Source organism: Phalacrocorax carbo, chromosome 26, assembly GCF_963921805.1.
Source record: "Phalacrocorax carbo chromosome 26, bPhaCar2.1, whole genome shotgun sequence".
Lineage (NCBI taxonomy): Eukaryota > Metazoa > Chordata > Aves > Suliformes > Phalacrocoracidae > Phalacrocorax > Phalacrocorax carbo.
This window is the reverse complement of record NC_087538.1, coordinates 248,727-264,995: the sequence shown is the minus strand read 5'-3', so window position 1 is coordinate 264,995 and position 16,269 is coordinate 248,727. Positions and strand designations below refer to the sequence as shown.

The following is a 16,269-nucleotide window of genomic DNA, read 5'->3' as shown; positions in this document are numbered from 1 at the left end:
ATCACTCACTTCTGGTAGATATGAATCACGGGTGTCTCTGTTAAGGTCAGTCAGGCCATCAGCACTTCTGCTCCTCTGTCTGGAGAATTGCTTACGGGAAACTGGGGCAGCAGCTCTCCTGGAGAAACTCCCCTGAGTAATTGTTCTCCCTTGCAGCTCACGTACCCGTGCCTCTAAGGCTGAGGTAGGTTTTCCATCCCACTTCTTCATGTCCTCTCCGTGATCACGCAGGTAAAACCATAGGGTGCCCCGTCGTGTGTATCCCTTCTCTTGAGCCAAGGGACGATTACTCCTAATGGCTGAGATACTGGTCCGTACTGGTGCCCCGGGCTGCTCTGCCAGGCACGGTGAGATACAGCCCGTGGGAATCTGGAGAACGAGTGTACCCGTGAAGTCAGAGATGGCGCATTTGACTCATGAGCAAAAGCAAAAAAGGTGCATCGGTATTTCAAGCATTTAGCTTTAAGTACTGTACTGTGACACATATCGGCCATCGGTGGCTCACCCTCCACGCTAATCTTTCAGTCTCTTGGACCAGTACGTTCCCGAAGCAGCCCTCGAGAAGACAGGCTGTGTTTTACTTAAATCAAAACTAATTGATGCTTAATTAGTGAATCAGTTTCTTAACCCAGAAAGCCAAAAGGATAAAGAACTCTCCCTAAGCATCCTTCTCATCTCAAAGACAGAGACAGGTGTTTTTGAAATATATTCACACAATATTTACATACTATAGACACAGCACAAAATGTGCTGCTTGCTTTTTTAAAATCCCAAAGTACTGACTTTGTTGCTTTCTTGGAAAATTGAATTTTCAAAAGGCTGGGTTGGCCAATAAATTAGGAAGAAGTAAAACCAAGGTCAAGGTTAACAGTATGGGCATGTAAAGAGAAAGAGGTTAAGCTGTGCGGCCTGTCAACGAAGGGGAGGAACACCTTTGGAAAACAGCTGAATTTGTGCTGGCTGAAGGCAGCGGATCCCATTAAGGCCCACGTGGAGTCTGACTCAGAAAGATCTTGTCGGAGCACGTCAGATGACACCGCGGGTGCCCAGGGCGTGGCCGTGGGGGCGTGGATGTGTTGTGAGGTCACAGACCCCGCTGTGCCACGCCGTGTTGTGCAGTGCTGTGCCGCAGGCACCGCTCCAGCAGTGCCAGCTGTGGCAGCAGCGGCAGCAGCATGGTGCAGGCGCGGGGGGCCGCGGCCCCCACCCACCTATTTATCCTGCTCCTGATGGCCCTGCAAGCCTGGCAGGTTGGGGCTGCTCCGTGGCGAGCGTGGGGATTAGGTAGGTGGGCAGGCAAGGTCCAGCCCCAACCCTGGCAGCGTGGCACAGCGCCCACGGCTGCTCGGGGTGACAGCGGGGCTGGGGTGGTGGTGGGGCAGGGCTGGGAGAGCAGCAGGGCCAGGCTCGGGCAGGTGAGTCGTGGGCAGGTCCACGGGCAGCTGGAGGCAGACGCTCCCCGGGGAGGCGCAGGGGTGCGTGGCCACTGCAGGGGCATTTTCCAGGTGAACGGTGGGGTCAGGAGCAGTGCCACGGGGTGAGAAGCTGCTGCTGGAGCTGGCCCTGTGCCGCCCTGCCCCAGGGCAGCCTTCCCCCAGCCTGCATGCTGGGGCCGGAGTGGCTCTGCAGAGGCCAGGCAATAGCCCGTGGGAGCGCTTCTGCTCCAGGCTGGTGACAGTCGTGCCGGGAGCCGTGGCTCTGCCGCTCCTGGCTGGGTCCTGGCTTTCAGCTTCAGGCACCTCTGTCCTTGGGAGATGCCCACTTGGGAAGGTGGGAGCATTCCTGCTCTAGCCCTGCAGTGCTCTCCTTGGGTGAACCCAGGTCCCCATGGGACACAGAGCCCCAGCCCACAGCCCGGGGCACGATGCTCTTGAGGGGAAGGGAGGGACGAGTGCCATGGAGCATGGCTGGAGGCGATGGATATCCAGCTTCCCGTCTGGGTTCCTGGGCTGACACGCTGGGATATCGCATGGGTACGTCATGGCTTTTGACTTCCTTGGAGAGCTGCCAGCTCAGAGCCCAGATGTGAGCGAGACATCTCTTGCAGGCGTGACAATATAGGCCGTGTGTGCCACGTGGTTACACGATCCCCTCATACGTTCTCCTCTTCAGTTCTGACAGTGAATATCCCAATGTGTGATGGGAACTTCTTGTGGGGGTTTGGTTGCAGGTGTGGGTACAGGGAGGGCGTTTCCAGCTTCTGGGCTGCATCCCGCGCTGGAGCTCCCCTGGCATCGCAGGGGTGAGTAGTCAGTCTTGACTGGCTGCACAGACTAAGCACTCTGTTTCAGTATTTTATCAGAGAGAAATTTAACTGGCTACTTTCTGTTAAGGTCCCCAAAGAGCAAAGTATGAAGCTGAAAGAGGCAAGTCTTCCCAGCGGTCATCAGAAGTCCTGAAGGAAATCCTGAAGGACCTGGACAAGGCAGCGCTTGGTGGGTATATATCACTCTTAAGCAGAAGACTTGGGAAGCTGAGGGTTTGATGCCTGTCTGGCCCAGCCGTAGCTACGCAGCAGGAAGGGATTGATCAGAGCCTCACTGCGGTGACTCTCAGTTTCACGCCTTGCAGGCGCTGGTGAGCCACAGAGTGGCCCAGAGCCTCTGCTGCCAGTTGTGGTTCAAGCTGAGCCCCAGGGAGAGCTGCTGCCCCAGTTATACCCCTAGCGGTCAGAGCTGGACTGGGCAGAGGTTGGTATCCAGCTGTCAGGGATGGGCAGCGCTCACGCCTTGAATGCGTGAGGGACTTGCCGAGGAGCTGATTCCTGACAAGCCGCGAGAGGGCCGGCACCCTGCCAGTCACCGGAGGGGAGAGTGCCCTTGGCCGGCAGAGAGGGTGCGCAGGCATCTTGGGGTGGCTGAGACCGGCAGGCTTTGCCTGTGCTGCAGGCAGCCCCTGGCCAGGATGGGAGCAGCCCCAGCTTCACAGCCGGTCCAGCCCCGCTGTTCTCCTTGATGGCCGAGGACTCTGAGTGACCCCCTGGAGTCAGGGACAGGTGGGAGCTGGGCGGGCAGCTTGAGGCGGGACGCCCACCTTGAAGGCAGCTAAAATGAGGGGCTGTGAATTCAGTCTCGCATGGTTTGGCTGTCTGTTTCCAGTTGTGTTTTAGATACCTTGGCTGTGGTTTTCCTCGTGTCTTGGGGGACTGTGGGCTCTTCACCGCCACCCGTGAAAGTGCCCAGAACATGGTTGCAAGAGCTTGCGGTTCAGCCCACCACGTGTGCCTGATAGCCTTACCGTGCGATGGAGTTGGCACGGTGGGACGTGCTTCTCAGAAGGGCTCTTTCCACGGCTGAACCTGCTACGGCATCTTCCTGCCCTCTCTGAAGGGAGTCATGTACCATCGTCCTGCCCTTTGCCCGAAATGCACTCAGTGGAATGTGAACAAGATCGCATGCAATCCCCTAGCCTTTCAGCAGGTTGGGATTTGCTGTCCGTTTACATCTAATTATGCCTAATTAAACTGACCCGCTTTCTTTCTAAAGAGATGGACCGTGAGACTGCGGAGAATGAGGCGCTTCAGGAAGGAGGCAGTCACGCGGTGCCAGTCTCTGATGACAGAAGAGGGGCAATTCAGTCAGTGGAGGTGCCAGGTAATTGCTGTCCTTTGGTCATCCAGGGCCACAGGTCAAAATCTCTGCGTGTCTGCAGGCTCTTCCCCGAGTTCTCGCTACTGCACACCATGTCAGCAGCCAAACTCTTAGTAGAGAGCAAGTGTTCTAAAGAAGGCAGGAGCAGCTCTGAGAGGGTGACTCCCATCTCTGGGGTGTGAAGGTTATTGCCGTCAGCGTGCCAGAGACACACTCGCTCCTAACCCTCTGCTGATGGCCTCGTGAGTGTTCCCAAAGGGTCAGAGCGAGCCCCCAGGCAGCAGCTCTAGCAAGCCTTGCAAAGCGGAGGTGGGTGAGCACAAAGGAAAGTGTGTGCAGACGTGAAGGATCACCAAGAAGGGGGAGCAAACCCGTGACACTGGGAAAACTGGATTATGGCCATGCCAGAGCGTAAGCAAAGCTGCGAGGAGAAAGAGAGGCTCCAGAGTGTGTTGATTTGCAACGACCTTGGGAGCTTCCTTTGCTTCTCCTGAAGCCAAGGAAATGTCGCAGCCCCAGGATGTTCCGTGGCTCAGAGATGCTACCAAAGCGAGAATGAGCATCTCCTGGCAATGTCAGGCCTCCTGCGAGATGAGCAGTAGTGTGCAGGACACACTAACACACAGAATCCTTCCTCCAGGCGTGGATGGCACGAGAAACAGAAATGCTATGGATCCAAAAGCTTTCCAGAAGTACTGCATAGAAGGCTCCGTGGCGGTCGTGGGCTCCATATTGCTTGGGATGGTTTTCTGTTGTGTGATCCGCCTGTGGAGGAAGAGAAGGCGGTGAGTTGGTGGCGGGGGGCAGGTGCAGCCAAACTGCTGCGTTAGATGGCTGCTGTTAGCCACGAAGCATTTTGAGGTAGGGTATTCTGGCGTGCCGAGTTAGTTACTGGCCAAACAGGACTGAGGTTTCTGCTGTGAGATGTTTTAACTGTCCTCTCAACCCATGGGCCCTCTTTTCTGAAACGTGTCCTTACTGTTGCAAGTATTAGTTAAAAGTGACCCTGCCTGGACAAGAGCAGACCCAGCAACAGACGTAGGCAGAGCAAAGTCAGGCAGGAAAACAAAGAGGGATGACGTTGCCGCAGAAAGTGAGAATTGCAGTAGCGACATCTCCCTGCCAGGGAACCCAGCAGCAGAAATCACCCTGTGAGGTGATGCTGTAATCTCCAGATGTTCACCTTGGCCAGGGTATCCCAGCAAGCCAGACTGTGGTGAGCAACCTTCCCAGCTCTCAGCTCATGGGAGCAGAGCCCCAGCCGAGGGGCGCGGGGTGCCCCGTTTTCTGCACAGAGCTCTCTGTGCCCACAGCTCCCACGTGCAGCCGGGTGCCCACATGCCATGGGGCGCGCAGCTCTGCCCCGCCACCCACCCAGCACCGCAGCCGTGGCGGGGCCTCAGCAGCCTCCTCTCTCCGCAGGCGCCTCGCCGCAGCTTCGAGAGCCCGGCCCGACACCAGCAGCTGCCCCTCACACCCGGACACCTGGACTGCCCACCCCAGCACCTCCAAGAGCTGGACCCAACACCAGCAGCCGTCACATGTGCCTGGAAAAGCGGCCCACCAGCCACGGAGCACCGGCGGGGAACCAGCCTCCACCAGCCCGGACGGCCGCCCGGCCCGCCCGCCTCCGCCCCGGCCCAAATGGCTGTCCAACTCAGCCAGCCAGGTGTTGCGGGACCGGCCCAGCACCCTCCGGGCCCCGGAGAAACGGCAACCACCCCCTCGCCCCCCAAGCCCATTTCTCCAGCCCTCCTGCAAGGGCCTGGGGCAGTCCCGCCAGGATATGGATTTGGGGAGCGACGGTGAATGCGAGGGCCAATAGGGGAGTGACAACAAATACGATTTCCTTGGATGACAAGGTCACGGACCTAGTTGGCCAAGAGAAGCCAGCTGATGTGATCTTTCTGGATTTCAGTAGAGCTTTTGATACTGTCCCTCACAGTCTCCTCCTGGGCAAAATGTCCAGCACACAGCTGGATAAACGCGTAATGCGGTGGGTGAGCAATTGGCTGGGGGGTTGGGCTCAAAGGGTTCTCGTCAGTGGGGTTACATGGGGCTGGTGGCCAGTGACTAGCGGGGTTCCACAGGGATCCATCTTGGGGCTGGTACTCTTTAATCTCTTTGTAAATGACTTGGGGAATGAGAGGCCGGAGAGCAGCTCTGCAGGGAGGGACCCGGGGGTTCTGGTCGCCGGCAAGTTGAATACGAGGCAAGAGCGTGCCCTGGCAGCCAAGAGGTCCAGCCATGTCTTGGGGTGCATCAAGCCCTGCATTGCAGCCATGGAGAGAGGGGATTGTCCCGCTCTGCTGTGCGCTGGTGCGGCCTCACCTAGAGCGCTGGGTGCAGTTTTGGTTGCCGCAGTACATCAAGGATATAAAGTTACTAGAGAGTGTCCGGAGGAGGGCCATGGAGTTGGTGAAGGGTTTAGAGGAGAAGCTGTACAAGGAGCAGCTAAAGTCCCTTGGTTTGTTCAGCCTGGAGAAGAGGAGACTAAGGGGAGACCTCATCGCGGTCTGCAGCTTCCTCACAAGGGCAGGAAGAGGGGCAGGCACTGATCCCTTCTCTCTGGTGACCCACGATAGGCCTGAGGGAATGGCAGGGAGATGTGCCAGGGGAGGTTTACGTTGGCTATTAGGGAAAGGCTCTTCACCCAGAGGGTGGTGGAGCCCTGGAACAGGCTCCCCAGGAGGCAGTCATGGCGCCAAGCCTGGCGATGTTCAAGAAGCACTTGGCCAACCCCCTCAGAGACGTGGTGTGAATTTGGGGTTGTCCTGTGCAGGGACAGGATGATCCCGGACTTGATGATCCTTGTGGGTCCCTTCCAACTCAGAACATTCTGTGTTTCTATGATTCTGTAACACACTCCTGAGCAACAGCTTCAGGGGTCAAGCGTAAATTTCAGCAGAATGGCACAGCAATAAATAGAGGTCAGTAGCACAATTGTGCGCGTTGTAACAGCAGCAAAACCAGGGATTCAGCAGTTTGGGGCCAAACTTCCTATCGGGGCAAGCAGGGGTGTGGATGCCCACGGTGTCAATAAACGACAGAGCGGCAGAAAGCTGCTATCAAGCCGTAACGGAGACAGCGTCTGTTCTGGTTCGGGCTGGGATGGAGTTAATTTTCTTCCTCGCAGCCCATACGGTGCCGAGTTTTGGATTTGTAACCAAAGCGGTGTTTCAGCCATTGCTGAACCTGCTTCCATGGCACGGAGGCCTACTCTGTTCACCCGCCGCCCTGCCACGGCCTGGCCTCCCCCCACCAGGCTTGGGGCGGCTGCACCCCGCTGGGGCCGGCAGTGCCGCAAGGTTTCGGGGGTGCTGCCTGGTGTGGGGAAAGGTGCCCGGTTTGGGGCTGTTTCTGCATTTGGCGGTTCCTTGTGGGCTTGGGGGACTCTTGGCAGGTTTAAGGTGTGCCCCTGGGTCTGGGGGTGTTTGTGGGTTTGGAGGTCGCCGACAGGTTTTGGGGGGTGTGCCTGGGTCTGCTGGTTGCTGCCAATTTTGGGGGAAACTTGAGGATTTGGGGGCGTTGCTGTGTCAGGTGCCTGCTGCTAGGTCTGGTGGGTGCAGCCAGGTGTGGGGCGCCTCTGGATTTAGGGTTTGTTCCCGGACTGGGGCAATGCTACCAGGTGTAAGGGTTCTTTTGGGTTTGGCGGCTGCCGCTGGGCTGACAGCAGCCTCTGTTCCGGTGGACACAAGCCCTGTCCCTGCAGCAGCGCCAGCAGTGCGTCTCGTAAGGCGCTGGGCACTGCTGTGGTCACGCTGCGCTCTCTGGCTGGTTGTTTCGGCTACACGGCCGCACGGCTGGCCTCCCTTGAGAGGCGCTGGGGTGCCACCCTCAGGTGGATTTCACTTGCTGTGTTTGAGGGGAAACTGTGTCCCTCATGCTCAGAGTGCTTTAGGATAGCACACACCATGCCGGCTGCTCCGCCCTGGTAGTAACCAGTGTGCTTCTGTTGGTGGTTTCGTTGCGCCGTTCCTTCTTCTGAATCTCTGATGCGGATCGCTCGGGGCCATTGGTGGAGGCTGATTTTTGCACCGTGCCTGCTGTGTCGCTTGTCAGTGGTGCAGGAGGGGAGCCGGGCAGCGCTGCCCCACTGCTGCCCCACTGCTGCTTGCTGGGGTAGCCGTGGAGGAAAGAGGCTTGAGGAAGTCCCTTCCTAAGTCCAGCGGAAGCTCAAGAGGTTTTCTGCCAGTGGAGTTCCTGCTCTGGATGAGGTTGCTGCCAAGCACTGACTTTGTGCAGCCTGTGCTCCTGTTGACTTGCTGCTCTGTGTCACAACGGGGTTTGTCCGGCAACCGTCTGGTGAACAAGGCTTCCGTGGTGCTTCGCTGTCTGGATATTCCAAACCAGGAGAGGGGCGCAAGTTAACATTTTTGGGGTGAGTTGAGCTTTTTAAGTTTTGGAGCTGACCGGTCCAGCAGAGTTGTGCTTAGGAAACCACACATCTGGTATTTGAGGGCTTGTTGCACCCAGAAATCAAGCAGGCTGCATCAGTGTGACTCTAGGGATTGTTCTGCACGACGAAAGCTAAAGTGCGGCATACGTCATTAACTCCTGGGCTGTGGGTTAGGCTAGATGAGCCACAGCTACAAGCCGTCCCACCTCAGCATCTTCTCTAGTGTGCTTAGGAGATGAAGCTGTGCCTTGCGGATGAACTTGGTTTAAACCCAGACTAGACCATGAGTTATTAGTGAAAGCCTGATTGCTGGTAGTTTGACGCTGCAATTGTAATGTTAATAGGCAGGGAGAGAAGGATGCGGGAAGCAGGTGTGTGACTTCTGTGAACAGCGACAGCACAGGCGTGAGTGACCCTAGGAATCCAGGGCACAGCAAAGCCTTTGCTTCTGATCCAGCCTATTGGTCTCAGAGGAGCTTCCTAAAGGACGAGAACGGCATGCTCATCTCCGCAGGATCCAGCAGTTCCGTGGGCCAGGTAAGCCTTGAGTCAAAGAACCAGCTGGAAGCAGCTGTCACTGATACGCAGCTGGAGGCCGGTCAGTTCCTTTATCTCCCGTTACTAACATTCATGTCAGCGTAACGCAAAAGACCGGCATTTATCACTTTCCTGGTGTGAAGCAGTAGCTAGATTTTATCTACACGTCTTGTCATCCTGGAACTGAGTGTTGCTGTCAAGCGTGCTTGCCAGTCTTGATTGCTAATTTAAACTGCTAGCGAGGGCTCTCCTGGCAGAGAGCAGTGCTTGTGTGTGCGTTTGGTGGCTCGCTTATGAAGAGGGGGCTCTTGGTGGTTTGTTAGAGAGAGGTCTTTGGTGGTCGTGGTCAGGGAGTGCTGGAGAGCGCCTGGCACGGTTATAATGCCTTATGGGGTGGATGACACTGGGGATGCAGCCGGGGTCTGACCAAAAGACTCAGCAGTGGGATCTGCAGGGGGCTGAGCAGGGGACTCTCTGCAGGACCCTGCAGGGGATCCTTCTGGGGACTCTCCACAGGCCTGTCCTCTGAAGTCTCCTCTGCAGTCTCTGCAGAGCTCTCCTCAGAAGTGTCCAAGGGCAGCCAGGTGGGGAGGGCTGCCGCCATCCCACCCTGGTTCCCCTTGAGGTCCTGCAAGGGGGAGGCCGGCCCCCCTGAGAATGGTTCATCGTCCCCAGCATCACTGCTGCCAGGTGTTCCTCAGGACACTTGCCCTCCGCTCCATAATCCAAGACACTGGGGACTTCACTGAAGGAGGCGGTGGTGGCAAGGCTGTCAGGGACATTGAGGAGGATGGTTTCTCCAACCACCAGCATCACTGCTGCCCACTGCTCCACATCGCAGGTGCCCTCTGCCCTTTACTCCAAGAGGTGGGGGAAGCTTGTTGATGGAGGTTGTCAAGTCGGGGATATCGGGGATTGTGGGGACACCATCCACCAGCCCCTTGCCTCCACTCGCTCTTTGGGGCAGCTGCTCTCTGCCACATACCCGGAGAGGTCGGGGAGCTCATTAAGGGCCTCGCCAGTCATGCTGGGACCACTGGTGGTCAGGATGGTGTCCTCACTGTCCCCTAGCTGTTCCACCACCACTTGGTCCTTGGGGCAGTTGCCCTCTGCCATGTACCTGGGAAGTCATGGAGCTCACTGAGGAAACTGGTGCTGGTGCGGCTGTTGGGCAAGTCTAGGAAATCAGGGACGGTGTCCTCGCTGTCCCCCAGTCCCGCTGCCACCACTCTGTCATCAGGGCAGCCGCCCTCTGCCACGTACTCGGAGAGGTCAGGGAACTTGTGGAGGTAGGCAGCCAAACTGGGGCCGTCAGGGCCACCAGGGACACGTCCTCACTGTCCATGGTGTCAAGCCAGGCGAGCGTCTCAGTGATGTCTACAGTGAAAGACTGCTCATCCTGAAACTGGAGCTTGTCCCCTGCCAGCTCGGGAAAGGCCTTGGTGAATGGCTCTGGCCCCAGCTCAGGCAGGTCAAATCAAGAATCAAGATATTTCAGCATTATTTACTGTCTGAAGTCCTCTTAGAAGCAGTGCCCCCTATTGCCCTGTGGACAGCATAATGTCATGACTGGCCTGACTGGTAATTTTCCTTTTCTTTTCTAGTACAAGGATGCATTTATGAAGGCAAATCCAGGGTACAAGTGGTGGCCCACAACAAACCAACCTGTGAAAGCCCGGACATCCACTGTTACAAACAGGAAAAAGCTATGGGCCTTTGCTTCAGACTCTGCAAAAGGTTTACCAAGCCTGGGGAAAGCGACAAAAAGTGAAGGAATGCCGCAGCGTAACTTTGGGACGGCAGGTGAGATTCCATCCCTGTTCCTCAGACGTAGCAGCCTTGTTTTGTTTGAGGGTGCGGCGTTGGAATCGAACTGCAAGACCAGTTTTCCTCACTGCACGTGGTGCTGCAGTGCCGATACCTTTCACGGCCCAAATTAAGTTGCCAAGACTCGAGTTAAACCTCTGCATAACAACCTAAAATTTTCCTCAACACATGACTGCTTTCAAGAGTCGAGGGCAGATATGTGGCACATCGTAACCCAAACGCCATTTGGGGTCCAGATTGGACTGGGTTTTACTTCAGGCTTATCTGCTGTTAGAGATTTTCTTTTTTCAGGTCAAAAAGGAACATGCTGATTATGTGCCTTCTTTTTCATAGAGTGTATTAATTTGCTGTTTACAAAAATCATGTACGGGTGTCTATGAAGTTGGAGGTGTTAACGTTCTCGCGGATGAATGTACCTGCGGAGCTAACTTTTTGTATTTAAATCCAGAGAAGCGCAATCTAATGTCACTGAAAACGTGCTCTTTTGCCCATTATACCTGGGAGGCGTGAGTTCTAACTTCCAACTCAGGTCATCCTATGATTCTATGATTTAATGGATGTATCATCTTGATACAATTTCTTTACAGGCTGACGTTTGATTAACATGTTTCTGGCTAATAAGAATAGTACAGCTAAGCTCTGTGTCCATTTGAATGAGGCTGTTGCTTTGGAAGAGTAATTTCTTTGTGTTTTCCTTTCAGAAGCGATGACTCTTTCTTGCACTGCTTCTCATAAGCATCCCTAAGCAGACCTTTAGGCACGTTATTTGAGCAGTTTGGGGTTTGCGGTACCCTTAACTACTTATTGTCACGCAGTTCGGTGGTTTGGGATTATTTCTCCAATAAGTATTTCTGTCACTTAGCAACCCTCAGTGTCTTCAACAACTTTTGGTTTTTAGCTTCTAAGTAATTTTGTTATTCGGAATGGTAGCGTAAGTTACAGGTAGAGCGGTGTCCATAGCATCACCCACACAAGGTGCCTGTGTACGTAGCCCCAAATCACCAGGTTAGTATTTTGTTGCACAAAACTCCTTTGCAGAGTTTAGAAAAAAAAAATCTGGTATTTTTGTGCTCTCTTCTTAGGCGATTGTCAAAGACATTAAAATAGGTGCCAAACGATGTTTTCACCTTTTAATTTGATTTAAGCTGTCCGGGACTGTGAAGCATTAGGATGTCCATCTTCTCTTAAAGCCTGCTTCGTGTTTCTGCTCCCTGGTATTTTGATTTGGTCGCTCATGTTCTTAGCTTGGAAGAAACACCCTTGAGGTCTTGACTTACTCTCCGCACTCCTTGTTTCAGGTTTCCTCGAGTACTTGCCAGTCAGATGCGACTAATTCTATGGAAGCTTGTCACAAGCTGTCATTGTTTCCGCGTGCAGAGGTGAGTTTCTTTGAAAAGGGTTGTCTTCCCCAGTGTTTCCCTTTAAGAAGCATCTGATGTTCAGCCTGAAAGAGAAATCAAAGATATTTAATCTGGAGAAGAGAAGGCTGCGGGGAGACCATATTGCAGCCCGTCAGTACTTAAAGGGGGACTATAGGAAAGATGGGGACAACCATTTTAGCAAGGCCTGCTTTGACAGGACAAGGGGTAATGGTTTTAAACTAAAGGAGAGTTGATTGAGAGTGGATATAAGGAAGACATTTTTTAGGAGGGTGGTGAAGCACTGGATCAGGTTGCCCGGAGAGGTTGTGGAAGCCTCTGAGCTCTGTTGTTGAGCCAGTTCTCTGTCCACCTCACCAACCCACACTACCTTAGCTTGATCGTGAGGATGTTATAGGAGACAGGGTCGAACGCCTTACTGAAGTTGAGGCAGACAGCATCCACTGCTCTCCCTTCGTCGACCCAGCCAGTCACGCCATCATAGAAGGCTGTCAGGTTGGTCTTAGCGTGATCTCCCCTTGGTGAACCCATGTTGACTGCTTCTGATAACCTTCTTGTCCTCTACATGCCTGGAGATGACCTCCAGGATGAACTGCTCCATCACCTTTTCAGGGATGGAGGTGAGGCTGACTGCCTATAGTTTCCCAGGTCCTCCTTCTTGCCCTTTTTGAAGAGTGGAGTGACATTTTCTTTCAGAGATGATGGAGAGTGGCTTGGCAAGAACTGCCAGCTCCTTCAGCACTCATGGGTGCATGCCATCAGGGCCATGGATTTGCAAGGATCCAGTTTGCCTAGGTGATCTCTGGCCCAATCCTCCTCAACCAAGGGGAAGTCCTCCTTTCTCCAGATTTTATCTCTCTCCTCTGGGACCTGGGATGCCTGAGGGCCAGCCTTCCCAGGGTCAGGTCAGGGAGTGCTGGAGAGCGCCTGGCACGGTTATAACGCCACGCTGCTGGCGTACGGTCAGACGGGCTCAGGGAAGAGCCCATGAGCGACGATCGGATACGGTGCAAGCAGTTCCTGGGCAGTGATCAGGAAATGGGGCAGTTGCTCAGAACTGCTACTTTTACTCTCTTCCCATCTCCCATCACTGGTTTTTTCTTTCTCTCTTTCCCTGTCTGACTCCGTGCCTGTGTTTTCTAACTCCTCCCTGTCTGTCCTACAGCCTGTTGCTATGGTCTCCTTTCCCTACACCTCTCTCCCGCTCCCTGGCCTTCTCCTTCCTCTGTCGCCGTGTCCTGGCCGCCTGTTTCCCCTCTGTGCTGCCGCCTGTCCCCTCTCTCCCGCCTGTATCCCCCGCTCGGCCGGCCCTGCTGCTCTCGGGGCCTCCGTCCTGCTCCCCGGCCCCTTCTGCTCCTCCTGCGTCTCCACCCTGGAGGCCGCGGCTGTTGTGCCCTTCTGCGCCTCCTTGCCCTGACCCACAGCCCCTCTGTCTCAGTCTCTCGGGGTCGTTTCCCGCCCTCCCCTCGCCCTGTGTCCCGCTCTGCGTCCCGGCCTCCCCCTTTCTCTCTCCCCGCTGCCTTTTCCCTCTGCCCCTCTCCCCGCTGTCCCCCTGCCCCGCTCCCTCTGCCACGTCTCTGTCCCTGCGCGCTCCCGGTGCCTTGTCGGTCTCTGTGGCGGCGGGTCCCGCAGCCCCGGGGGGGCGGCCGTGGGGCCTGCGGGGGGGCGGCTGGCTCGGGCTGGGGGCGCGGTGCCCGCGCAGGGTCGGGCGGCGGGAAGGCGCGCCCCGGGGCATGCTGGGAGCTGGAGCCCTGGGGCAGGGGCTGCCGGGCGGCCATGTTGCCCCGGCCCCAGCCCCTGCCCCGAGGCCTGTCCCGCAGCCCCAGGCCGCCCCCGGGCCTGTCCTGGCAGCAGCCAGCTGGGCCTGGGCCCCGCTCCGGCCCCCCTGAGCTGTGCCTCGGGGCGGCCTCGTGGGGTGCGAGCTGTGAGGCACCCGTGGGTGCCCTGAGGTGGAAGGCAGTCGGCTGAGCGGGGCTGCAGCACAGGGAGGGAGGGAGGGACAGACTGACAGACAGAGAGAGATAGAAGTGCCTGAGCTGTGCCATGTGCCTGGCAGTGCAGAGAGCAGGAACTGCGGTGAGTCCTGGGCCCCGGGGTCATGTCACCCCTCTCCCGCATCCCAGTCCCTCCTGACACCCCCTTCCCTTTCCCTGTGTGGATTTGTGGTGGGATGCGTAGCTACATATCTATGTCTGTGTGTATGTGTATATGATATTATACATAGACGTATACATAATACAAATATTATAATTTCAAAATATTTATTTGTAAAAAAATAAATCTATTATTTATAAAAATAGAATCATATTATCTTAAATGTAAAAATACCTGTTTGTGGACATAAGCCATCCCCAGCCCAGCTCAGCCACCCGCGGGGTGGGCAGGGGATGCGTTAACCCCCCACCCTCCCTCCCACTGAGCAAATGCCCGCAGGCAGAGAGAGGCGCTGCAAAGCCAACACCCAGCTCTTTTAATTTAAATGAGTATTTTCTCCCCCGGAGTGCCCCAGGTCCTCTGTGCAAGCTTCTAACAGGGTCGCTTGGTCCTGCATGCTGTGTCTTCCCAGTCATCGTGCAAACTGTCAGCATGGCATGGAAGCAGAGTGGGAAAGGTGCCTGCAGAGGTCTCGGGCGTGAGCTCACGGGGGCTCTTAGTGAGCACAAGCGGGTGCTGAGAGCCTGCCCTGCTGGAGGGCCTCACGCTGCGTTTGCAGGCTGTCCTGGCACTGCCCCTGAGCCGCCTGCACAAGTTGAAGAGTTGGCAGGTGCCAGTGGGAGGAGGTGGGACTGGATGGGGGGAGCAATGGCTTCTCCTTACAGGAAAGGCTTGTCCAGGTGGGACCCTAGTTGCCACCTGCCCTGGGCCGGTGCCTTTCAGCCGCACCATCCCTTGCTTGTTCTTGGCGAGTTGCTGCACACCGAGAGAGGCCAGAGAGCTTCTTCAGGCAGCGCACCCAGCTCGCTGCCATGCAAGTGCTTCTCCACTGACGTGCTCTTGTGACCCGTGAATTCTCACGGCTGCTTCTCTGTTTGGTACCCGCAGGGTCCGACCGAAGGCACCATCTGCGGTTCAGAGCCGAGCTGCTTGGCCAAATCAGTTCTTAATCCTGTGATGCTCATAGCAGGAATGAGAGCCAGGGCACCCTTCTCCATGTGAACGTAGTTTCTTCTTCTCCTTCCAGCCTGAAAACCATGTGGGAAAGTGCTGGCCCTTGCTGGGAAGTCGGGGACAAGCCTTCATCAAGCTGTCTGTGCCAGTCCTTCCCAGAGCAGTCACCATGGACCACGTTTCAGGACAACGTTCCCTGGAGACAGTATCTGCAGAGCTCCAAAGGACATGGCTGTCTACGTGAGTGGTTTCTCCAGCGTGGGGGGCTGGGGGTTGCACAGCGTTTCTAAGCCGGGGGTGAGTATGGGTCAAAGAGTCCAGCGGCCTCTGGCCTCCTCCTGGCTCGCAGAAGCAGCAAGCTCCTTGGAGCTGTATTGCGCTTCTGTCCAATATACTGTTTGAAAGGAAGGTTCTGGGGCATGATGGAACTCGGGGAGCCACAGGGAAGAGGAGGTGGCACAGCGCACTGTCCTAGCCCTTCTGGCTTTCAATCCCTGTGGGCATTTGTGACCCTCAGGTTACCCCCCTCCCCCTGGGAACATCTGCTCCTTCTCTGGGTGGCAGCCTAGACTCGCTGAGTAGGCAAGCGTGGCGTGCTACCTAGGTGCAGCTTCTTGTCTGCTCCTTGTGCTTCCAGCACGGGTCTGTGGGACTGGAGCAGTTGAGGGTCACAAGGCTGGGGTGGGGCGTGGGGCGGGAGTCCCAGAGCAGCAGTTCAAGGCCTCCATGCTGTGGTGTTTGAGTGGGACGGCTGCTTTAAATCTGTCCCCTCTGCTGCATGAAGGGCCTTTGCCCCTTGGTGTTGCCCGTGTTTCTAGGTTGCTTGGCGGGCACGCTGCTGATGTTGGACGCTCTGCGCTTGCTGCTTCCCGCCTGCAGCCCGCTGCTGCCTGCCCCGTGCCATCCCCGTGCAGCTCTGCCTTTGTGGTTTGCCTGCTTGCTGCCCACCTCTCCCCAGCTGGGCCCCACCCGGCAGGAGGTGACACCCGGCGGCAGCGGCAAGTGGGTCAAAAGCACCCGGGGCTGCCTCCGCAGCGCCTCCTCCAGCAGCTGGGCCATGTGGGGCTGGTGACGCTGGGGGTGCACCTGGGCTCTGGCCAAGGGCGTCAGTAGTGGGGACTGCAGGGGGCTGAGCAGGGGACTGTCCGGAGGAGCCTGCAGGGGATTGTTCTGGGGACTGTCCACAGGTCTGTCCTCAGAAGTCTCCCATGCAGTCTCCGGAGAGCTCTCTTCGGATGTGTCCAACGGCCGCCACCAGGTGGGGAGGACTGCTGGCACCTCGCCCTGGTTCCCCTTGGTGTCTTGCAAGGGGGAGGCCGGCACCCCCCAGAAGGGGTCGGCATCCCCCAGCATCCCCGATTGCAGGTGGCGTTTGCACCAGCCGCCCTCCGCCTCGTACTCCAGGAGGTCAGGGTCTTTGCTGCAGGAG

At 56.5% G+C, this 16,269-nt stretch overlaps 2 protein-coding genes across 3 annotated transcripts; both read left to right on the top strand.

Moving 5' to 3' along the window:
- Nucleotides 1–1,907: 1,907 nt before the first annotated feature.
- LOC135317432 (uncharacterized) lies at nt 1,908–5,527 on the top strand. Of its 2 annotated transcripts, XM_064473710.1 has the most exons (5): nt 1,908–1,973; nt 2,334–2,435; nt 3,486–3,593; nt 4,231–4,375; nt 5,013–5,527. In XM_064473710.1, the coding sequence occupies exons 1-5, from the start codon at nt 1,970–1,972 to the stop codon at nt 5,413–5,415; spliced, it is 762 nt and encodes a 253-aa protein (XP_064329780.1). In that variant the 5' UTR covers nt 1,908–1,969; the 3' UTR covers nt 5,416–5,527. The 2 variants fall into 2 exon arrangements, 1 of the variants encoding a protein (XP_064329780.1); XR_010376341.1 differs by lacking the exon at nt 4,231–4,375.
- A 2,489-nt stretch (nt 5,528–8,016) lies between these two features.
- LOC135317433 (HMG box transcription factor BBX-like) lies at nt 8,017–11,733 on the top strand. Its single transcript, XM_064473711.1, has 3 exons — nt 8,017–8,526; nt 10,131–10,329; nt 11,652–11,733. The coding sequence occupies exons 1-3, from the start codon at nt 8,488–8,490 to the stop codon at nt 11,684–11,686; spliced, it is 273 nt and encodes a 90-aa protein (XP_064329781.1). The 5' UTR covers nt 8,017–8,487; the 3' UTR covers nt 11,687–11,733.
- Nucleotides 11,734–16,269: the final 4,536 nt, after the last annotated feature.

Excerpts from the sequence above, each read along its gene's own strand:
- LOC135317432 (XM_064473710.1), top strand. Across the intron at positions 2,436-3,485 it reads CCTGGACAAGGCAGCGCTTG|AGATGGACCGTGAGACTGCG; the intron begins GTGGGTATATAT and ends TTCTTTCTAAAG. Across the intron at positions 3,594-4,230 it reads TCAGTCAGTGGAGGTGCCAG|GCGTGGATGGCACGAGAAAC; the intron begins GTAATTGCTGTC and ends TCCTTCCTCCAG.
- LOC135317433 (XM_064473711.1), top strand. The coding sequence starts at position 8,488 with ATGCTCATCTCCGCAGGATCCAGCAGTTCCGTGGGCCAG. Across the intron at positions 8,527-10,130 it reads CCAGCAGTTCCGTGGGCCAG|TACAAGGATGCATTTATGAA; the intron begins GTAAGCCTTGAG and ends TTTCTTTTCTAG. Across the intron at positions 10,330-11,651 it reads GCGTAACTTTGGGACGGCAG|GTTTCCTCGAGTACTTGCCA; the intron begins GTGAGATTCCAT and ends TCCTTGTTTCAG.